The sequence below is a fragment of the Pithys albifrons genome, chromosome 4, assembly GCF_047495875.1.
Source record: "Pithys albifrons albifrons isolate INPA30051 chromosome 4, PitAlb_v1, whole genome shotgun sequence".
In the NCBI taxonomy this organism is placed as follows: Eukaryota; Metazoa; Chordata; class Aves; order Passeriformes; family Thamnophilidae; genus Pithys; species Pithys albifrons.
The window spans coordinates 13,591,149-13,614,591 of record NC_092461.1 but is presented as its reverse complement, the minus strand read 5'-3'; the positions used below and the strand labels follow the sequence as shown (position 1 = coordinate 13,614,591).

General features: G+C 42.0%; 2 protein-coding genes across 9 annotated transcripts in view; one reads left to right on the top strand and one right to left on the bottom strand.

Moving 5' to 3' along the window:
• Nucleotides 1-9,486, bottom strand: part of GPLD1 (glycosylphosphatidylinositol specific phospholipase D1) — a 36,494-nt gene extending 27,008 nt beyond the window's left edge. For 3 of the 8 annotated variants that reach the window (XM_071553500.1, XM_071553501.1, XM_071553505.1), the window contains exons 1-3: nt 6,662-6,972; nt 6,454-6,509; nt 5,902-5,980 (exon numbers count right to left, since the gene is read on the bottom strand). In XM_071553500.1, coding sequence (XP_071409601.1) covers nt 5,902-5,980; nt 6,454-6,509; nt 6,662-6,803 — 277 coding nt within the window. In that variant the 5' untranslated portion in view covers nt 6,804-6,972. Of the gene's footprint in view, nt 1-2,319; nt 2,425-3,230; nt 3,508-5,901; nt 5,984-6,453; nt 6,510-6,661; nt 6,973-9,227 lie in introns of those variants that run through there. The other 5 variants (XM_071553507.1, XM_071553508.1, XM_071553503.1 and 2 more) reach the window with 4 other exon arrangements.
• Nucleotides 9,487-10,738: 1,252 nt separating this feature from the next.
• ALDH5A1 (aldehyde dehydrogenase 5 family member A1) lies at nt 10,739-20,869 on the top strand. The gene is made up of 10 exons (XM_071553499.1): nt 10,739-11,111; nt 11,240-11,323; nt 12,767-12,937; nt 13,203-13,319; nt 13,748-13,891; nt 14,734-14,877; nt 16,809-16,967; nt 18,267-18,436; nt 19,199-19,257; nt 19,412-20,869. Exons 1-10 carry the CDS (start codon nt 10,809-10,811, stop codon nt 19,615-19,617), a joined length of 1,557 nt encoding a protein of 518 aa, XP_071409600.1. The 5' UTR covers nt 10,739-10,808; the 3' UTR covers nt 19,618-20,869.
• Nucleotides 20,870-23,443: the final 2,574 nt, after the last annotated feature.

Sequence of the window (23,443 nt, the reverse complement as noted above, 5' to 3'; positions counted from 1 at the left end):
CAAAATGTTGGCTCTTCTAGCTATCACACAGCATCACTGGCCTTGGCATTAGGAGCTCAGTTGCATATCCAGGGGGAGCAAAGCCCCTGGAGGTGTGTTATCACTGGGGCCTGCCTAGCCATTTTAAGAAAAATTGCTCTAGAAGATCCCTTCCTAGGGACTGCCCACAATGTGGGCAGGGTTGGCACTGGTTGAATGAAGGCCAATTTTAGTCCACCTGTGGGGTGGGGAGCAGGCAGTAGGGAAACTCCCCTAGGAGGGCAAGGCAGCGTGCCACTGCCAATCAAAGACGTGTGAGACCCGGTGCCCTGCAAGTGAGCTCATCACAGCCACAGCCAGCAGTGCTGAATTGGATTTGACCTCCAGCCAGCCAGTACTGCTGCTGTTGACAGCAGTGGCCCTGATACCCGTAGGAGTATGGGGGCTTCTGGGGGCTGGAGTCCACACGCTTTTGATTGGCCATTCATCTACCACCAGAATGGTGTTGTTTGTCCTGCCAGGAGTTATCAACTCTGCCTCACATAGTGAGATCCAGATCATGGCCTGGATGCCTGTACCACCCTGCTAGGCTCCTGAGGGGCAGCAGCTTGCCCAGTTGATTCCCTTTTACAGTGCATCTCCCCCAGGCAAAGAGAAAAGGGGCAGTGGTGCCTTTGGCAGCATGGGCATGCCGCAGATCTTATGGGCTAAGACCATCTCTTCCTCCCAGCCCATGATGATGTGCAGTATTGATGGGGATCAGTTTAGAGGCCTGGTGGACACAGGGGCAGATGTGTTCATCACAAAGGATGGTGAGTGGCCTGCAGACTGGTCAGCTGTCTTTTCTGCTGTGATTATTCAGAGTATTGGTGGTATGCAGAGGCCTAGGCAGAGTGCCCAGCTACGCATGGTGATAAGGCCAGAGGGACAGGCTGCCCCTATACCATGCACACTCTGGGGGGTGGGATGTCCTTGAACTATTTGGTACCATCATGTAAATTGCATCGGGGAGGCATCAGGCTTTTTGGCAGGAGTTATTGGGCTGCCATTTCAATGGTCCATATGGCTTAAATGAAGAACAGATTGGCCGGTTTAGGTAAACCAATGGCTCCTAAAGCGAGACTGGCTAGCACACCTACAGAACTTGGCACAAGAACAGCTGGAAGCAGGACATAGTGCCAGTTTCAACTCCATGGAACATCCCTTTGTTCTGTATTCCAAAAATGAGTGGCAAGTGGTGTATGTTGCATGATCTCAGAGCTACCAATGATGTCATCGAGCTGATGATTACAACCAGGGCTCCCCTCACCTGCTATGCTACCTGCAGACTGGCCCTTAATTGTAATTGATCTCAAGCACTGTTTCTTTACTACCTTTCTACATCCTGATGATGTTCCTCATTTCGCCTCTTCCATCCAAAGCCTGAACATGCTGAGCCTATGAAATGCTATCACTGGCTTGTCCTATTCCAGAGCACAAGAAACAGTCCAACAATTAGTCAAACTGTGGTGGCAAATGTCATACAGCCAGTCTGTAGGCTTTTCCCTTTTGTTACTATCTATAGATGATATCCTGGTGGCTACAGCCCAAGACTCTGATTTACAGGCTGTAATAACTGAACTAACTCATGTCATTCAAGAAGCAGGCTTCCAGGTGGCCCCAGAGAAAACACAGTGGACAGCGCCATGAACCTACCTCGGATGGCGGATCACCCAGCAGGAGATTGTCCCACGGCCCTTGGCCCTTAAGGTAATGGACACTATGACATTAAACGATCTGCAGTGGCTCTTGGGAGCTGTGAATTGGCTTTGACCCACCGTAGGCATTTCTACTGAGGAACTGCACTCTCTGTTTGACCTGTTAAAGGGTGACCCTGCTTTGTCCTCAAGCTGGACTCTGACAAAGGAGGCAAAGCAGGCCCTACAGCTCTGCTCTCAGGCTTATTGAGAGCAGACAAGGGCTGGTGACAACACCTAAGCCTGCCCATTTGCCTAGCCCTTGTAGCAAGCAAGTTCCAGCCATTCCCAGCCTTGTTCCAGTGGGATCACTTGGAACCAGACCCTTTAAGAGTCTTGGAATGGCTGGTTTTGCCCCATTTACCTCCCAGGACTGTGTGGACCACTAATGACATGTTTGCTAGGCTTATTATCAAAGGCAGAGAGCACTTTCAGATGATGGATGAAGAGGACCTGGAAGTCATCTACAACCCAGCAACCAAGGACAACCTCGACTGGCTTCTTGCTGAGGATGCAGGATTCCAAGCAGCACTGCTGGACTATATGGGTGACCTGTCTGTTCATTTCCCTAAACACTGGCTGGGGGCTGAAATTGGCAACCTACCTTTACTAGCTGCATGCTGATGCCAAGCCCAACCGATGGCAGGTGTAACCGTGTTTACAGACACCTCCAGGTGGTCAAAGAAGGTTGCAGTGACATGGGTCAATCCTGTAATGAATCAGTGGGAGAGCAAGGTACAGACCATAAGCCAGGGGTCTGCACTAGTGCTGCAATTGGCTGCCATTCGCATGGCTTTCGAGCTCTTCTCTGATGAGCTCCTGAATATCGTTACTGACTCTTCCTATGCTGCAGGTTTAGTCTCACACCTTGAGGCCTCTTTTCTTTGTGAGGTGCCTAACCCCTTTTTATTTGCAGAACTGCGGACATTAGGGTTCCTTATTAATCATACACAGTTTGGCTTCTGTATTCTACATGTTCATTCCCACACAGATTTCCCAGGACCTATCTCAGAAGACAATTGCCAAGCAGATGCAGCTGCTATGACAGCTACTATTCCTCAAACTCTAGAGCAAGCTATCTCATTCCTTTTTCCATCAGAATGCCTGATCCTTAAAGCAACAGTTTCAACTGACCATGAATCAGGCCCGAGATATTACCATGTCTTGGCCTGGCTGCCAAAAACACGCCCCCATGTGGTCCAAAAAGGGGGCTAATCCTTGAGGCCTAACAGCCAATGAGTTGTGGCAGACTAATATCACTCATATACCGGAGTTTGGCAGGCTAAAATATGTCCATGTCATGGTTGACATGCTTTCCTGATATATCCATGCTACTGCTCACGCTGGGGAGAGGGCATGGGATGTCATAAGACACTAGCTGGCTTGCTTTGCAGTTCAGGAGTACCAGGGACCATAAAGACAGACAGACAATGGTCCTGCATACTGCTCAGCTAGGGCTACTACTTTTCTCACTGACTGGGGAATTACCCACATCACTTGTATATCCTCACTTACCTACAGGGCAGGTGATTGTTGAGAGGGCACACCACACACTGAAGGAGATGCTCCAAAAAACAGAAAAGGGGGGACTTGATCCAAGCTTCACAGGAACGTTTGTGGAAGGCACTGTATGTGTTAAATTTCCTAAACTGTTATGAAGCAGGGTACAGTGGATATGAGCGACAACACAAGCCCTAAGTGTTGTCCTCCCCCAAGCCACCGGTTATGGTAAAAGATTTAGTATCAGGCCAATGGACCAGGCCCATGGAGCTCGTGACGTGAGGAAGTGTGTCTGTGGAGGTAAAGAAGGATTTTTGAGTTGAGAAAAAGGTTTTGGAACTGCAGGCAGATTCTGAGGCCTACTAGCAGTTACTAGAACTAACTAGTTCTGTGAGAAAGACCAACAAGCTAGCAAAACCAAAGTAAGATAAGGTTTTGGGTCAGCCTGCCCATAGGAATGGAATGTTGAAGAGATAAAATTCTCACAGCACAGTGAACATCTGTCCAGAAAGTGTCATCCAATTAAAAGCTGTAAATGAGGTTTATGGACACTGTGATTCAACCTGTAAGACTGGGCTATGGGTGAGACTTAAGAATATATATTGTGTTATTTGAAGTTAGAGTCAACTTTTACCTTTACCTATTTTTCCTTTCTCCATGGAGTGATTTAGTCAACTATCTCTTCTGTGTGACACCTGTGAACTGTGCTCTCATTAATTTTTTTGGTCGCCACCACCTACTGCATACTCTCACACATGCCCACAGGTACCCAGCTGCGGTGGGTTCCCTCTTGGTGTATGAGGCCCTAAATTGCCGCAGCAGCAGCAGTGCAGGCAGAACACACTCTAGACATGCCAGACAAAACATCGGAGAAGGAGACTAGAATGGGGCCAGATGCTGACAACAGAGAACAGGGGATTGAAAACTGCTGCTAACATGAATGAAGTTCTCATGATGTTTGTGTAAGTGCATGAGAGAGGCGGCCGCCAGAGCGAAAGAGATGTATGCAAGCTGTGAGTAAGATTGTGAACCTCCTAATTGATGTATACAATCACAATACAATCAGACTACCTCATTATACACTGTTAAAGCACAACCATACTACTTCAACATACACTGCTCTACCCAAAGAAACCCTCAGAGCCTAAAAAGGTACAAACCCTGTTTCCCTCAACGTTCATAAATAAAGGTTTAGCTTCGGATTCAAATAAGGGTTCAAATAAAGACTCAAATAAAGGTTTAAATAATTGTTCAAATAAAGGTTTAAATAAGGGTTCAAATAAAAAGTTTAAATCCAGGTTTCAAAAGAAGTTTTGAAAAGGTTAAGGAAAGCAGGTCCAATCAGATTCTCACCCGTAACTGTTTTAAGATTCAAGTTCTAAGTTTGCATTTTTATGTATGGATATTCCTGCTTAATAATTAAAAAGAACAGGGGATATGTGGGGATTAGGTAAACACCCCCCGCAAGACAGATGCTGTTGGAATGCTGCAGGGCTTGCTGGGAGTTGTAGTCCTTGTGTAAGCCTGGGGGAAGCAATCCTATCATGTGTGTCATGACCAGAAGGTCTAGGCTCATTGGTCTGATCTCGTGCTCATTCCCCAGATGTAACAACAGCCCCATTCCCTGGATATAAAATCTGTGTTGCACAGTTAATGAAGTTGATTCTCTTGCATTCTCCAAAGCAGGAGGGTCCGGGTCTCATTATTCAACTGCTACAGCATGGCCCACTAAAACAAGCTACTTTCCATACTTTAGACTTCAGCTAAAATCTCAATAGTCAATTGGCCAGATATCCTTACACAAATTACTTGTCTCTGACCTCTGGTATCTGCTTAAACATCCTAATAGCTTGTTTTTGGAGGACAGGCTGTCTTTGTCCCATTTGCTAATTGCTCACTACCCAGATTTAGCATTCAGTAGCAAATATCCTGCAGCAAGGCTTAGCTGGCTGTTTTATAGCTCTGATCTTGCTGGAGAAGCTGATTAGTATCAAGACCTGAGCTACCAGAGTTGAAAAATCAGGGGACCATCTGCAAGTCAAGACATACTTTTTACAGCCATTTCAAAAGCATACTAATTTTGTAGTGCAGGCTTTAGATCTGCAAGCAACAAAACTAAGACTGCTGTTGATTTCAAATTGGAACAGTAAAAGGCAAAAGACAGTACTCTGCAAAAGAAAGGCTTTAAACTGGGATGTTACTAACATTTGCCTACCCACCCCCAGGCAAGTACTATTTTGTTATTGTGGGTTTTATATATACTCCTCCTATCCTCTTTATGACTGACCTGATAGAAACTAATACCTCCTAACACAGAAATGAGCTTTACGCTTTCCCTAAAACTTAGAAAAAAGGTCACTTTGTCCTCTCATTTCTTCCCCAAGACAGGACTCATAATCTGACCTAATTTAGTAAAAGAGCATCCTTCTATCAAATGGCTTCACCCATTAAATAGTTAAATTTACCCCAAAGTTACCTTTTAAAACCATTTTCAAACACCTTATTTTCTTACTAATTTCTACAAAAAGGCTCAAAATACTAACAAAAATGCTGGGTATTTTTTGAAGAAAAGCATTTTTGGCCATACTTCATTTCTTACAATGTAACTATTTTCAGCCCTACTAAAGTCTAGGATTTCCACAGAAAAACACAGTTGCTGATACACTAGACTCAGAGTTTTTCTTACCCCCTTTGCAGACTGAAGGATAAAAGGCATCAGGATAAATGCTCCCAGCTTGAAATGCATCTTGGTGGTTTAGTAATAACTGGGGAATGGATGAGGGAAAAAGGAATCAGAATGCTATTGCACAGGACAAAAACACATTTTACTACCTATAATCAAAGATAAATTTTAAATATGCAGCAATATACAGTTATTATCTTGGTAAAATACACCATGTGGTGCAAAACCCTTGTCATTTTGCTCTCCTTTTTTATTAAATATCTTTTCCAAAAGTCCTCTACTTATTCTTCTAATACAACTACTTACATAGAGTATGACTAAAGAAGATGGCAAAACATGTAAGAAAGCACACAAAGTATATATACATATTGGTATAATTGTTACATATTTGTAATAGTATTCAGAAGCAATCAAATGATTTAAAAAAAAGGTAAAAATACAGTCTTAGCACAATGTTGACACACATAGTATTGAGAATTATAAAGAAAGTCAAGAAGACAGAGAAAAATATTCAGAAGAAAGGTGTACACGATTAAACAATAATGAGCTTCCTACCTGTCTATAATTAACACTCCCTTCATGCTTAATGAAAAATTCCAGAGCTCTATGTGCTGAAAAACAACATATTGAAGCATTGATTTATAGGTATTGTGTTCAGGTCTGTGTTTTGTTAGAAACATTACTAAAACCAGAAAACACCACATTGCCATACCTAAACCAAGCGTCACATGCAGGAAACGTGATTTCTCACAGAATTACATACCTGTGAGAGCGTGGGTTTTCTCACCTAGGGAGCTAATAAGGAAGTGCTGCTCTTGTGGCACATCTGGGCACTGTGGTCTCATCAGTCTCTGTCTAATCCCCATTTCCCAAGCCGACCGACCAAGCTGAAATTGCAGGGACATGAACTCCCCATGTCCAGAACTGAGCTACACAGCACATGCAGAGCATGGATCATAAGGTTCTAGCTGTACTGTATCTAAGTTTCACTGTTGACCTTAACTTTGAAAAAGTTACCTTGAGAATCAATGTACATGTTTAACAGTTCGATTAATCTTTAACATGTATGAAAACCAACAAAAATCCAAAGTCAGCAAGGTAAATAACACCATTCACTGAATAGGTAGACCTTACTGTCAAAATTTTTATTGAGCAAGCATAACAAGAGAATGAAAAGAACCTATTTCTACTTAATAAAGTCTCCTTCTTATTAATGTTAGATCCCAGGGATGATCTATTAACACTATTCTAAAAATACTTTATATTAGAAGCAATGTTGTGTAAAACAGAGTTTAGTTTGTTCCTTAGCAAATAAATCACATCACAAAAAACCCAATTCCAACCAAAATAACACAATTCACCAATAGTATTTCAGAATAAGATCTAGATAACCTGTGTGAATTTGAAAAATCTTACACTTTGAATTTTACTCACTGATCTAAACCACCCTTATTCAAGCATGTTAAGCACCTTAAGGACCGGTCCTGCACCAAAACAGGAACAACAACAACATAATAATAATAAATCATCTATGATGTTAAGGCTCAGACATTTAGATGCCCATCTCTGTTTCCAGTGTGTGAGAGTCTGAGTTTGGTAGCTTGCTTTTTCTGCCTCCCCCCTTTCACTTCTCTCATTACTCAAGTGGGCCCCGGTCCTACAACTTCCCCTTTGCATGAAATTTTGCGAAGTTATCCCCAGTTTCACAGAGCTCTGCAAGTCAACAGGAGTCCCTGGAGGAGAAAGTCTCCCCACTCAGACCTGCTTCCAGCAACAAGGCTGCGGCAAGTAGGACACAGCACAGCTCTGCCAAGCACACTGAACACGATCAACATTCTAAACAGACAGAGCTTTTCACCATTTTAAAAGGACTTTCAGAAAACTGTCCAGGATAGACTTTGGTGCTGGTTTTGAGTTGGAGGAGTTCCTTTCTACAGTTTGGTGTTTTTTTGGTTTTGTTTGTTTTTGTTTTGTTGCTTTTTCGCACCCTGAAATACTCGGTGTTTGAATTTTGGAAAGACTTTCATTTTTTCATCATAGACTTTTATATGAACAATAATAAAAGCACTCATTTTAGCAGCATAAGAGGTGATGACAATTTAATGTAATTTTCAGACAAATGAACAACATTTATTGTAAACTATGACCCAATAGTTCAGGGTACAGAATACTCCTCAAAAAACCAAGATCTTTAAATTATATAAAAACAGGTTTTCTACTATATGTTCTCTTGATTGGAAGAAAATGACTGCTTTGGGACAGATCCATAAGCTTGTTTCTTTTTGCAGATTTTTTTACAAAAACACTCTATTTGGGCAAAACTGTTATTTCACATCTTCAGAAGCTCATTAGAGCCCCAAGCTGATAAAGAAGTATGCACTTGCTCAGCCTCATGTATGTGACTTCTACTGATTACTATGAGTTTCATGACACACCCTTAGGAAAAGCAAATGATCCCAGGATGCTGACCGAGGGTATAACACTCAGTAAGGGAATGTACTCAGTCTCAGATGCCATAAACAATCGCATCCTTTATCTTGTTCAAAGTTGCATGCATTCATCTGAGCAGTGGCAATATCCTACATTTTACCCCCTATTTGAGCAACATATCTAGAAAAAAAAGCAGAACAAACAAATAAAACTGTCAATTATTATTAGTAAATGTTTCAGAATAATCTCACACTACTCATGTGTGTTCTTGCAATAACTACAACAGAAGACAGATTTTAAAAATAACACAGTTAAACAAGAAGATCAAACCAGAATTATTTCCCCACTTTGATGTTCGCTCAGTTCTCTCCTTCATTCTCTCTAAGTCTAGACTGTTTAGGCTACAAAAAGCAACATACCAGAAAGAGACACAAAAAAATTTTGATGATGTTAGTCACAAACACATTACAGCATTTTACTATTTTATGCATTTTATTTTCATACACGGTGACTTAAAAACAGATCTACCATAAATGATCTGTGTTATTCTTTCAATATTACAATCTCACGAACTGCCTAAAGTATTCATCCCTCTTCTTTCTCCAAACCAAACTCTGTCTGTGTAACATTCACAGACAAAAACATTCCAGTTACATAATGCCTGTGCTTTACAAGATGGAAAAATACCAACATTGATTCAAGCATTTTGCTTACAAAAACAGTGAAGTTTCAAACTCCAAAATCAAACTACTCATCCATCCTAAGTACTCATATTTTTTTATGTAGCATGTTTGTAACTTTAACATTCTTTCTTCCCTTTTCTTTCCAGCTGAACCTGAATTTACTTATCTTTACGAGCAACTCAAAACACAAGAAAATTAATTCTGAACATGTCTTACCTATTTCAAGATGTGTTGAAATTCCACATGGGATACATCTTTGACAGAAATGGTACAGTATAACCAGGAAAACAGACCAGATCTTCAGACCAGCCATGATGCTGGCTCAAAGTGTGACTTTCAGAAGCCTGGTGCAGGAGTAGTGTGACCTTTGCAATGTAGATTACGGAGCATGCCTTTTCTTTCAGACATATTGCTGACACAGCAAGTAAACAACTGCCATATTTGAAAGGCTATTTTATACTAATCCTTTTTTTTAACCTCAAATAAAGTAATTTAAAAAAAAAGAAATTATCTGTGGGTGTTCTCCACTCTTGAATCCTGTAATATCTCTTGGGTTTGAGCAGTGTAACTGCCATCACTGCACAGCAGCAGTGAGATTTCTGTTAACATACGACAGTACGGCAAAGAACATCTTACCACAGTTTGGGCAGCTCATCATGCACTTGTCTTACAACAGCTACTATGACATTTCACATTTAAAGTCAATTGCCAAAGCAGTATTAATAAAAAGGCACTAGCTCCCAAGCTGCAGGCAATAAGAATTTGTAAACTTTTGTGAGCTGATAGGACATTGTATACATAAGTTTGGGTCTAATGATCTGGATTGGTAACCCAGGTGATATGTGGGGGAATCATGAGACTCCTCCTGCCCAATGTATTGCTATGAACTGACTGCAGAGGCTGGCTAGACTGCAGCTCCCAGTCACCCTCCATGCAAACCCAGCCTGGTCACCATGCTGGATCACTGATCAGCCCAACCACAAGGCTGGCACATGTGGCACAGCCACACCCATTCCCAGCAAGATGGTGGCACCAGGCAGGGGCTTCACATGGCTCTTGTGCCACAGACTGACCACAGCCACCATGGCACCCAATGGCCAGAAGAGAGGGCCACTGGCCAGTGTGCCCATGGACTAGTGCTCCTGCAGTCAAGGCATAAAGCTCAAATAATCCTGGAGGAGACAGAGACCTCTTAGCCACCTACAACTTCCTCACAAGGGTAAGTGTGGGGGCAGGCGCTAAACTCTTGCTGCTGGTGACCAGTGACCCCAGGGAACAAGAAGAAGCTGTCTCAGGGGAGGTTTAGTTTACATATTAGGAATAGGTTCTTCACCCAGAGGGTGGTTGGGTACTGGTGGAGGCTCCTCAGGGAAGTGGTCACAGCACCAAGCCCGACAGAGTTCAGTGAGAGTTTAGACTACACTCTCAGGCTCATGGTGCGACTCTTGGCGTGTCCTATGCAAATCCAGGAGCTGGACCTCAACGACACGTGCGGGTCCCTTCCAACTCAGGATATTCTTATTCTATGATCCTGGTGATTCTAAGCCACCTCTGACCCTCCGGAGTGGGGATCTCGAAGGTGCGGGAGAAATGGGACTTCGGGAATCAACAGCCCTTCCCCGCTTCCCCATACACTCCGATCCCGGCCAGGGCAGACGAAGCGCCCCCGCTCAGCTTCCTCCCGCCGCCGTGTCCCGGCGTGACGCCGCTTCTCGCCCGGCCCCTGCGCGGCTCCTCCTCCGGGTCGGCACCGGCGAGTCGTGTCGGGGTGCCGCTGACTGTCGCCGGAGGGCGGACATGGCGACCCTACTCCCGCGGAGCGCCGCCGTTGCTCGCCGCCGCCTCCTTCTCCGGCGGCTCCTGCCACTGCTCTGCCTGGGGCCGGGGCGGGGCTCCAGCCGGGCGCTGCCCGCCGCCCTGGTGCGCCGGGGCGGCCTGGTGGGCGGCCGCTGGGTGGACACGGCCGCCGCTTTCCCCGTGCAAGACCCGGCCAGCGGCGAAGAGCTGTGCCGGATATCCGACTGCGGGGCGGCCGAGGCGCGGGCGGCCGTGCGGGCCGCGCACGAAGCCGGTACTGCCTGGGGCCGCCTCCCCGCCAAGGTGAGCGGCCGCGGGAGGTGGCGGCGAAGGGGGCCCGCGGACGAGGAGGTCCGGGTGGGACCGGTCGGGGCTCCCGGTTCGCCGTCCCGGTGTGCGGCGCCCACGGCAGCTTTGTCTCTCCCTCCCAGGAGAGGAGCGTGCGGCTCCGCAGATGGTACGAGCTAATGATGGAGAACAAGGAGGACCTGGCGCGGATTATCACGGCCGAGAACGTGAGTAGGGCGGCGGGGCCATGGATGTGGACAGTGCCGCATGCAGGCGGCACTCGGACTGGGAAACCCGACACAGGCATGAGAACAGCGAATTAACGTAAAACTGAACGCCGACGAAACACCTTGTGTGCATTTCACCAGTTAACCACCACAGCTTTCTTGAGAACTTAAAGAAGTTATCAGGCACATTGTGCATTCCCATTGCGCTGCTAGGGCGACAGATAAGGTTTTCAAACATTGGTCTTCGTGATATACATACGGTGCATTAGTTTGATGACAGTAACCTGCAGAAACCAAAACCCACGTTGTGCTTTATGGTGTACAAAAGCATACGTATGCCTCAACCACTGTCCTCACAGCAGGAGAGTTTGTGTTTTATCAGTCTCATTGACTGGGAAAAAACACAGTGCTATTAAAGCAAGTCTCCAAGCCAGATTTACAAAGTCTGCTTTGGTTTGTATCACAGGGTAATCTGGTGAAACAGAGACAAAATAATATGGCTTAAAATTTAACTATATTTTTGCTAGGTTTTGAATTTGTTAGGACTTTGCAGAATGTAATGCCACGTAACTGTGGGGCCAGCCCAAGTGGTGGGCAGTTAAGAAAAAAAGAAGGCTAGAGCTGACTTTAGTATGTGCAACCAAGATAAGAGGACTTGCTCAAATGGAGAAGCAGCTCGAAGCACATGAAAAGTGCTTTCTAACACCGAAGGGCAGGGGGGAAGCAGAACCTGGACATAAAGGGGGGTGAAAAACCGTAAATCTACAGAGTGCCTGTACCAGATAACATTTGGAGTTAACTCCTTAAAAAGGGCTGAATTTTGTATACCTGATGGACACATATGGGGGCATGGGTCCCCTGCGTGGCCCCAGCCATTGGCCAGGCTGTAATAAAATTTTGCTTTACTATTAATATCTAGTTTTTCTTTAAATCACTGTAAGCTCACAAACTGGTGCCATTTTGGATAAGACCTTGCTGGAAGGTATTTTAGAAGCTTCTCTGTGGTGTCATAGCTGCTAGTGTTCATTCAGTCCACAGGATCAGACCTGGATATAGTTCAAAGTAGTACTCTCAAAGGAATGCCCGTGACTTAAACTGGTAACTCTTTTGCCATGATTTGGGTCTTTATTCAGAATGGCAATAGCAGCTAACTGCAGTTTGTAAATAAATACATACATCTGCTGTTCTTGCTCGCTGTCTTGGGCAGATAGGAATCCAGGCACAGTATCTGAAATGTTGACTATACAATCAGCGATGATATACAGAAGGCACGCAACTATTGCTGCTGCAATTGCATAATCCTTTTTGGAGATTGCAGGGTATGCGATAGGGAGGGAATCAAAAAGTCCTCTGAAAAGAACAAAAACTCCAAAATTACTTGACTGTGTTTTTATTGCTTCAGTTTGCCTCTTACAATATATCTTCAATCTGATTTAATCAAAGGGGAAGCCTCTCAAAGAAGCACAGAGTGAAATTGTGTATTCTGCCTCATTTCTGGAGTGGTTTGCTGAGGAGGCTTGCCGTATTTATGGTGATGTTATTCCAGCATCTGCAAAAAACAGAAGGCTCCTGGTGCTGAAGCAGCCAGTAGGAGTAGCAGCCATTATAACCCCGGTAAGCATTGCTGAACTTTTTCAAATCACCTGAAGCTTTTCAGCTCAGGCTACAGCTCCGCCAGCTCTGGAAAACACCACTGAAAATTTTCATTTCTGCCTTATTTTTGCTTCTTCCTTGATTGGCAATGCTTCTTTTAAATACTCACTTAGAACAGAAGAACTATTTGGATTGTCACGTAATTACAGAAAATTTCAGTTTACTTCTGCAAAAACAGGTGTCAGAATTTTCCAAACTTTGATTGTACCTTTTTTTCTCATCGTAGTGGAATTTTCCCAGTGCTATGATTACCAGGAAGGTTGGTGCAGCTTTGGCAGCTGGCTGTACAGTGGTCGTGAAACCTGCAGAGGACACACCTCTATCAGCATTAGCTCTTGGGGAGGTGAGTTTTCATGCTAAGCTTTATCTTAGCAGTTGACTGAAGCTGTGAATGGGGAGTTCAGATGGGCTTTGAAGGTAACTCTGGCCCCCTTTATACTTGAAGAAAGGGCAAACTGCTGACTTGATCCAGGAATTTTAGTTTAGTGAGGATCTTTGGAAATTGTCTCTAGTAGAGTCTTAGAGCCTCAAGGATAATCAGGCCATTTAGCCATACAAAACATTCTTGTATGTTTCATTTGGTTACTTTGAACAGATAGCTTGAACCAGAGCAAGGTGCTCTTTTGACGCTGTGGCAGATATTATTTGTTCTCAGCCCTTTTGGTTTCCAGTGACTTAAGAGTTGTCTTCAAAACAATGAACAAACATTAACTGGGTATTCCTCATACAAAATGAGCTGATAATGAAAATTCTGTTTTTCTTTTGTTGCAGCTTGCAAACCAGGCTGGAATTCCAGCAGGAGTGTATAATGTTATTCCTTGTTCCAGACAACAGACAGCAGCTGTAGGGGAAGTTCTGTGCACTGATCCACTGGTATCCAAAATATCTTTTACTGGCTCTACAGCAACAGGGAAGGTACGTAAGTGGACAGAATATCTGTGAAGATTTATACTGTGGTTATAGTGGAAAGGTAGGGTGAAAGTGTGTGCCTTTATACAGGGCCTTCCTTTCTATCTACTGTACACAGATAGTCCAAATAATTATATACTTCTTCAGATACTGCCTATTTGTTTAGTATCACTACTTCACAGAAGGATGCCTGTCTGCACCTTCTTGATAACTGCCCTTTATTAAGTTACAATGTGGACAGATTTGCGCAAGACATTCTGTATCAAAAGGTGACTATACAAATAGGAACACTGAAACTATTAGGAGTGGCTCCTGCAGTTGAGACAAAGTATTAGAGAAGTAAGGCTCTGGAATCTCTGCTATCAACTGTAGTCACTAAGCAATTTTGTTGCCATCTCTGGTGAAATCACTGAAACTGCAGAGTGTGGGTAGAAGATGATAGAATTCTACAGGATGGCTGTATGCAGCATGAAATAAAAATTTGGTATCAAGGCACATCTTAATCCCAAATTCTGTCAGATCTTGGAAAACTTTTCTAGGAGTAGTCAAGATTTTATTATTGAGAAAGGATTGAGCAAGCAAACAGAAGTGACAATATTAGTGTGCAAAAGCTTGACCTGACCTTAAGTTGATCAAAGACCCTCTCTTCATTAGTTCTTGGCCAGAATCTTTAAAGATTTCAGTGAAGGAAATTTGTTCTAGGTTTTGTCATAGGACATGGTCTGACATTACAGAGAAGAGACAGATTATATCCTTTCCAGAGTTAATTTTTCACTGCCTTACATCCCTGATTCCGCAGTTCACATCTGATAGACTTACAGATTTTGTGTCTCCTCTGTTGCCTACAGATACTGCTGAAACAAGCAGCTGGCACTGTAAAGCGAGTTTCCATGGAGCTTGGAGGACATGCACCTTTTATAGTGTTTGACAGTGCCAATGTGGACCATGCTGTTGCAGGAGCTCTTGCTTCTAAGTATAGAAACTCAGGACAGGTACGAATGAACTTTTTCATCCTTGTTTCTAGAAAGTGAACAGTTGTACATATAGTTTAATCTGTAAATAAACTATTTTATGTAAAAAAGCATAGAACACTTCAATGTGAAGAGAAAGATGTTGGACTCACACTTGTGGGTGCTCAGGCCAGTTATCAGCAAATTCAAATAGCAACACTAAAATCCCACATATTTTCACAACATACATGGCAGCCATTGAGAAGGAAGATGTTCACTAGGACTCTTCACAAGAGCTTGAGAAGTGATAAGGCATTTTTTCATATTTTTTATTAACATTAAATTTCTTGGAGAGCTAGAGCCATGAAAGACAGCATCCTGCTTCAATCTGTTAAAGGCAGTCATCGATAGTTTTTTCAGAATAAATAGCTTAAAAAAAGTAATAGATCAGGCTTTGAGTGGACATTGTTTCAAATGTATTTTACTTGGAGTCAGAAAAATTTCAAGAGTATCGTTTTCCAGAACAGACAACTGAGAAGGGCTGTATGGAGACTGTTCCAGCCTATGGGTATTACCTGTTGTGCTGGTTTAAACGTAAACCAGCAGGAGAAATGGACCCACCACAAGAGAGATTGTAAATCAGCGTTACAATTTAATGAAATATATTAAAATAAATACACTGACACAAAGAGAAATTGCTTTCAACTCACAAAACTCAGCAGTATAACCCACTGTCCTGGGGCACAAACCCAAAGGGGGTTTGTTAGCCCTTGTGCTGAGACCCGTGTGGTTCCCCCAAGTCCAAAGCAAAAGGAAGTGAAAAACCCTGTTGGTGCTGGTGATGGCTGTAGTCTGGTTGAGAGTGGTGGTCTCCTCCCATCGAGGCCCTGCTGCTCCTCTGGATTCAATAAGTGGTTCCTAAGCTCTTCTTACCCACCACTTATGTACCCTCAGGGAGCACCCAGTCCCTCCCCCAGGGCAGGGACTCACACAATGGGTGATTAACTATGTGATTCATGGAGTATTTTGAACCATTGATGGCCCATTAGCAGGCATGCCCCTCAGGTTGGGTGTGAAGGTGCTGACGACTCCCTGGGCAGCTGCTGCTAATGGTTCATTGTTCTTGAGAAATGAATAGAGGGGGTAGAATACACAGCTTTGATCACCCCTACACAGTGATAAGTGGTCCCGTCTGCTGAACTAGGACACCTGTACCTGTGAACATGAAGTTGTTGAACTCCAGCTTTAGAAAAGCAGCAAGTTTTCAGTGAAATTTGGAGGTCATTTGGTGGTGAAAATGTTGCTTGAATAACAAAAGAAAATGTAACACTAATCTTGGGGAGAAAGAAAGGAAACAAAAGTGGATAGGCACTACTGAGGGATCAGCCCCGACTGGACAAGATGTAACAAAATGCATCTGTGCTGCTTTAGAGAAGGATAAAGTAGCTGTTCCTTCTGAGATACCATAGCAATCAAAATAGGATGCATTCAGAACAAAAGGGTAGCACAAATACTTAGGCCATTGAAAGCACTTAGAAACAAATTACAGGAAGAAAGCAAACTCAAATAATGGAAGGAGATAGAAAAAAGACCCCACACCACCAAACATGATTTGAGTCTCTGCTACTCAATCCAGCGTTCTGCAGTGTAGCAGGTATTTTGTGCAGCTTCTGGACTTCAGTTGATCCATGTACCCGAGTCCATATAACTCAGAAAACCTTTACCCAGCATAAACAACTTTAGCAGTATGATATATTTCACACGCGTGCCAACAGCTTGTTGAAGTTGTATTTCTAGAGTGAAATGGGTGACAAAAGAAATGGCATAGGCTAGGTAGAAGGATGAAGGAGAAGAGACAGAGGACTTCAGTGTAGTAACCTGATTCTGTGGCATGAAGGCCAGAAAGAATTAATGGAGAGATTAAATGCTATATGAACTACTGTTCTTTTTTTCCTTTTCATGTTTGTTTTCAGACTTGTGTTTGCACAAACCGTTTCCTGGTGCAAAAGGGAATTCATGATGAATTCGTGGAAAAGTTTGCCAAAGCTATAGAGAAAGAACTACATGTTGGGAATGGATTTGATGCAAAAACTACCCAAGGACCACTAATAAATGAAAAAGCAGTGGAGAAGGTATAAATAAAAGATATTTTTGACAACTTAGTTTTCCTTTTTATGACCCATCAAGTTACTTTATAGTTCTATTTCACTTTTTTCAGGGTTGTTTTATTAAAATGTATTTGCAGTGTGGCTGGAAATTTGTTTTGTCCTCCAAGTCTGCATGTACATGTAGATGAACAGATGTAGACACTTCATGTATCATTCCCTTATTTCCATTACGGGCAAGAGAGGCCTCCTTTAGGGGAAACTGATTCCTCCTGATTACTTCCTAGCTGTTCTCAAGACCATTTACTGAAGTTAGATAGACTGTGAAAACTGTGGTGATCCTGCAATTCTGAAGTGCTCTGATTGAAAATTTACTTTGAAAAACAGTTCCTCTGTTTGGCAAAAGCTAAGCAGAATAATTAAGTGGGGTTAAAAATACCAGAACTCATGATGTTGTAATCACTTGAAACTGAAAAAGGGTGGTTTGGGTTTTCTGCTTCGAATTTTTTTTTTAAATCCCAGTAAGTCATATTTTCTGTAATATTTCACCCTTTCTGAGGTTAAAGATTACTAAATTATGTGGCTCATATTCTGTAAGGTATTATGACTCAGTAATATGCAAGCTTGGTTTGAATCTATTCTACTTGAATGCTGCCAGATTTTCTCTATTTATAAAATATTAGAATATGAAAAAATCAGTTATTTGGGAGACAAAAGACATGTTTTCTTTCCTTCATGCCTTCCCTTTGTGCATCGTGAAAGTGTAGTGTGTGTATCACATACAACTATATCTACAAATAAGCAAGCATTATATATAGTCATTTAAGAGCCTTTCTATAATTTCAAAGGATAGTATTCTAGGTGGAGATTGCTACTTTACTTTTCTTACTACTTTGTTGTCTTCAGATGAATTGTAGACGTAGGGGGTGGAAAATATTCTTCCCAGTACCATGTTGAAAGCTGTTTCTCTTTAAATGGCAGTCATGTACTTGTGCTTTTATAGTGCTTGATCACTGGTATGTACTTTTAGTCCTGCAAAGACTTTTTATTACATTAGATGCAGTCTTAATTTCAACAGAAAAGTTGAATCTTTAATATCTGTGAAACTGGGGCCATACTCAAAATTCATCCCTCTGAAAATTATGTCAGACTGAGAGAAATAAAAATTCAAGAGAAATTACATAATACTGCAAGCGATCCTGTGCAAAGTATAAAGCTCTCTTCAAAATTTTCTCTTCCATCTTGGAGATTATTACTTCCGTGGGAAATGTACTATTTGTTCATTCTTAAATGCTGACTTTGAGATTCTTGTTATGCATATCTCAGGTAGAGAAACACATTATGGATGCAGTTTCTCAAGGAGCATCTGTTGTAACTGGAGGGAAACGACACAGCTTTGGGAAGAATTTCTTTGAGCCAACATTGCTTAGTAATGTTACAACAAAAATGCTTTGCACCCAAGAGGAGACGTTTGGACCTTTAGCACCAGTTATCAAGTAAGATTATTAATTTTCCAGATTAAAAATAACAACTAAAAAAACAAGGAAATATTATTTTGAATAAACAAGATTTGAAAGACAGTTTGCAAAAAAAAAATTTTTTGTTTGATCACACAAGTCTTATGAAAGACTGGGGTGCACATGTGAAAACAAACTTTGGATATGTGGTTTGTTTGTTTCTCTCTCTTGACCCGATTTTAGCATCTCTGCAAGTTTTTGAGAATTACTTTGTTTTTAAAGTGCATTGGTACTTAAGCAAGGGCAGATAGCAGCAAAAGCTTCATCAGCTTCATGATCTGTGGTATAAAAGATCTGTGTTTGTCATGTGATTTACTGTGATTGTCAAGTTTTTCTGACAGAGGTCGACTTAAAGTGGGCTGTTCTCCTTAAAACCTTCCCTGCCTCTGTGCAGGGCAATTGGATGTGATGGAAAAACATCCAGTTACCTCTCAGAGTTCAGAGTGCTTGTGTAGTTGGGGAAATAGGTGGGCTAACCCATGTGAAGTGATTATTTTAACTACCAGTATCTAGGCGAGAATAAAGGCAATCTTAATTTAAACTGCTGGTAAGTAATTAAGAGAAGAGGTTAGACATGCTTCCATTGTTTCAAACTGAAAGTTAAATTAGATGTTTAAAGTACACTTTTGGGAAAAAAATTTGACATTTTTATTTCTGATAAGACTGCTTCTTGTCAGTAAGACAGCAAGACGGTGGATGAACTCCAAGCCTCATTTGTATTTTTTCTCTTTCTGTTGACAGGTTTGAGACTGAAGTAGAAGCTGTTGCTATAGCAAATGCAGCTAACGTGGGTTTAGCAGGTATGCTTCTCTGTCAGATAAGTGCATTTCAGTGGTTTTCTGAGCTTTAGTGTTATGGGGTAATGATTTTGAATGTCAGTAAGTCTCTTTTTCACAGTATTCTGCAAATTTTCTTACTGATTTTCATTCCTGTATTTCTCTGTCTTCATGGCAGGATATTTCTACTCCCAAGATCCAGCTCAGATCTGGAGAGTTGCAGAACAGCTGGAAGTTGGAATGGTTGGTGTTAATGAAGGCATAATCTCATCAGTGGAGTGTCCTTTTGGTGGGATAAAACAGTCTGGCTTAGGGCGAGAAGGTTCAAAGTACGGCATTGATGAATACTTAGAAATAAAATATGTTTGCTTTGGAGGATTATAAAGATCTTCAAAAAGCACAATCCCAACAGGTTGAAAAACAGTGCTCTAGTTTTAAGAAGCTTCTTGAACAAGAAATACATATGAATGCAATTTCTAACTTCTTTAAAACTAAGTAACCCTGTTCTTTGTGTGTAAAGATATTTATATTTTGTGCTACCATATGTTTTCACATGGTCTTTGTTTATACATTCAGTTTTTCAGCAATCAAAATGTCCATCATTTTTAGTGATGCCTGGTAGGAATGCACATTTATTACTCTTGGATTATCCCTGTGTAACTGGGAGAATGTGGAGACTGGTGCATAATGAAAATAGACCACTATTTTCCAGTACCTTAATGTTCCAGCGTGGATGTGGGAGGTGTGGGGTGATGGTCTGATTAAGCCTTGAGCTGAGGGAAATGGCCTCAGCCCGTCTGGAGGGATGCTTCCAGCAGAAGACAAAAGCTTTCAAACCGATAAGATTAACAAAGGATGGAGTGTTGCTAAAGAATGACACGGCCCTCCTTTGCAATATCTTCTATGACTACTCAAGGAGCTACCCCCCTCAAGCATCTGTATGACCCCCCAGAACTCTGACTTTAGTCACACAACCACCTGAAGAAAAAAAAGAAAGGGTATAAAAAGAGATGCAGTTTTAACTGCAACAGGTGGAGAAATGCCACTGTCTCTGCTGTGGTAACTGCTGGCAACTTGTCCTGCCTCCTCTCACTTCCTGGAGCAATGTAAGGGTGAGGAAACCATGTGCTTTCTCTACTCTGTATCTTTACTTCCTTACAAAGCTCATTCCTTTATACATTCTATCTTACATCTTATGCTAACAGCTACTTTGATTCTTCCTCTATAAGCACCTTCTTTACTAGCTCTGTTCTTGCTACTTTAATACTAATAACAGTAAATTGCTTTACACTTTGCTACTAAAAAGTGTGCAGTTTCTTTTTCAACATGTGTGTTGATAAGAAGCAGCTCTGTTTTTTTGTGTTACAGAGAGAGTGGTGTGCAAGCTATTTTATTGCCCTGTGTTATTGAAAGAGTGTCTAGATAAGTGTTTTAGGTAGCTGTGTTTAAAATGGGATACCCTGCTGTATTGAAACTTAAATTTGGTGCACTTTTCTCTGTAAAATGTGTTTTGTGCTGGTTTCTTTTGGGGTCTTTTATTAATTAAATACAATCTTGCAGCTAAACGTTATCACTGGCAATGCAAAACCCACAATAACTGTCACATATTTGTTTTAATAAATGTTAGTTCGGGTGCTGTTGTGGGGAAAGTTCTTTTCTTGCTATTATATGTGGTCTCATAGCAGAGATTAGAAATCCTTCCAACCTGTGTGCTGTCCATAGTCGATAGGCAGTGTTGGGAAACATAAGGCTCTAATTTTCTGGAGACACTTATATAGCTATAAGTTCTCCTTGGCTTAAGTGTGGTCTCATATCATAGGTCAGAAACCCTTCCAAACTGTGTGCTATCCCTGTCTGTAGGCAGTGTTGGGAAACATAAGGATGTGATTGTCTGGAGGCGCTTATTGCTAATTTCTTCCTGGCTTAAGTGTGGTCCTCATAGGGGAGTCAAAAATCTTTCCAACCTGTGTTCTGTCCAGAGTTCGGCAGGCAGTGCTGGGTTCATAAAGCTTTGATTACTCCGAGGACGCTTATAGCTAATAACTTTTATTTAATACAGGTAAGAATAGAAATCTTTGCATTTCTGTCTCTCCTCCTTTTCACGTGACAGGGAGGCTTTGAGATGGTAGTCTCCCTTTAGAATCTTATGTAAATACATTTTCTAATACAGTTATGTGACATTCTTTAGAAGCAAGCATGTCTTTTTAATTATTGGTGAATCTGATGGTTATGAAAGGTGAAGGATTGCTTTTCACTACTTTGTAGGCAAGAAGTCAAAAGAATTTTGGGTTTTTTTTAAAGTGCACATAAAGTAGCATTGACTGCTCTTTCTTATTTTTAAATACTTTGTTGTAGTTATATTTGTGTAACAGTTAAGTCTGAAGCACATTACCCGTCAGCAGTGTGTGTGCATCATGCCAACCAAAGGGCAGTTAAAGGACAACTACTACCCTTCTGGTAATTCCCAAAGTGCCAAACCCACACATTTATGATAGTGAGATCTGAGTACTGTTATCTGTGGTTGTTGACAAGAACAAAAAAAGAATGGCCTATTTCTGCACTAGTTGCAAGAAATTTACATCCAACTTTTAAGCTTGCACTATTTAGCATATATCCTGCCTGAATTTGGGGAATACAGTGTTGTGCAATAGCAAACTGTTTGCCAGCCTTGGCTGCCAATGTGTGTTTGTTTCTAATTTGAAAGAGTAGGTAGAAGAAGGTCCTAACTTGGTGCCTGGATACCACAACACAGTGATGCGGGCACAGTTAGAGGTGGTGTATGCAGGTGGAATATCTGCCACTGAAATGGCTGACTAAAAATTATGTCTGCCTGTGGACTGCAGTATAAGATCAAAATTAATCATCTCATTTACAGCTGTATGACAGTGAAGTCTTGAATATGGGTGTACTGGGGACAGGGCGTTTGGAGGAAGAATTCTGTATCCCCCTGCTCTCTTCACAGCAAAATTACTGATATGATGCATTGATACATTTGAAATTTTAATGCTTTTTCTGAGAATAGCACTTTTAATGAGTAAACATGTACCTTTTTTTCTAGCAAATAATACCTTTTACTATGCCTGATAACAAGCACAAGCCATAACTGAAAATAAGGTATGTAATAAACTTTAAAAATACCTTTGTCTAGATTGGGTTGTGGTTGGATTCCAGCATAGTATCCTTGTGTCTGTATAGTCTGCATCAGTTAAGCACAGAATAATCAAAGTTGTCTTCATAACAAAAGCTGTGATTATTCAAAATAATACTTCCTTGAATTCTCACACCTCATTTATGTTGATTGCACTTGTGATAGTTTAGCAATTTCTGTATATTAAAATTGTGATGAAAAAAATGTTTTTAGTTAATAACTTCTGTGTAAGCATTGGATTTTGTCACTTATCACCTCCTTCAATGTTGAATTGACAAATACAGCAGCCACATTGTCAGTCTCTCCAATTTGCACAGAATATTTTGGTCTGCCAGCTTTATCACTGGAAAAGATTGACACTTCTTTTGCATCTTCACGTTCATACGGTAGAAGATTTTGGTAACCCTCAATTACAGTCCCTTGAATCTAAAACAAGTAGATGAGAGTACTTTGAGTTTTAGTTACATTTTACCACTTGTTTACAAGCGTTTCCATGTCAAAACTCCTTGCTTAGGACCTTCAAAGAACAACCGTAAGAAGTTGGTGGTTTGTGCACTTTTTCACTGAGTGCTGATACTAAGCACAATTGGCTGAAGTTGTTTAGGAACCATAGAATTAACCAGGTTGGAAAAGACCTGAGATCATCAAGTCCGACCTTTGATCCAACCATCGTGCTTACTAGACCATGGCACTAAGTGCCATGTCCAGTCTCGCCTTAAAAACCTCCCGGGCCGATGAATCAACCACCTCCCTGGGCAGCCTATTCCAGTTCCTGATTACTCTCTCCATAAAAAATTTCTTCCTAATATCCAACCTAAACTTCCCCTGGAACAGCTTAAGACTGTGCCCTCTTGTCCTACTGTTGGTCGCCTGGGAGAAGAGACCAACCCCTGCCTGGCTACAACCTTTCAGGTAGTTGTACACAGCAGTAAGGTCTCCCCTCAGCCTCCTCCAGGCTGAACAACTCCAGCTCTCTCAACCTCTCCTCACAGGACTTGCTCTCCAGTCCCTTTGCCAGCCTTGTTGCCCTTCTCTGGACCCACTCCAGCACCTCAATGTCCT

Bases quoted from the DNA above. Each gene is read 5' to 3' on its own strand.
- ALDH5A1 (XM_071553499.1), top strand. From the start codon at position 10,809: ATGGCGACCCTACTCCCGCGGAGCGCCGCCGTTGCTCGCCGCCGCCTC. The intron at 13,320-13,747 runs GTGAGTTTTCAT...CTTTTGTTGCAG, and splicing joins CAGCATTAGCTCTTGGGGAG to CTTGCAAACCAGGCTGGAAT. The intron at 19,258-19,411 runs GTATGCTTCTCT...TCTTCATGGCAG, and splicing joins AGCTAACGTGGGTTTAGCAG to GATATTTCTACTCCCAAGAT.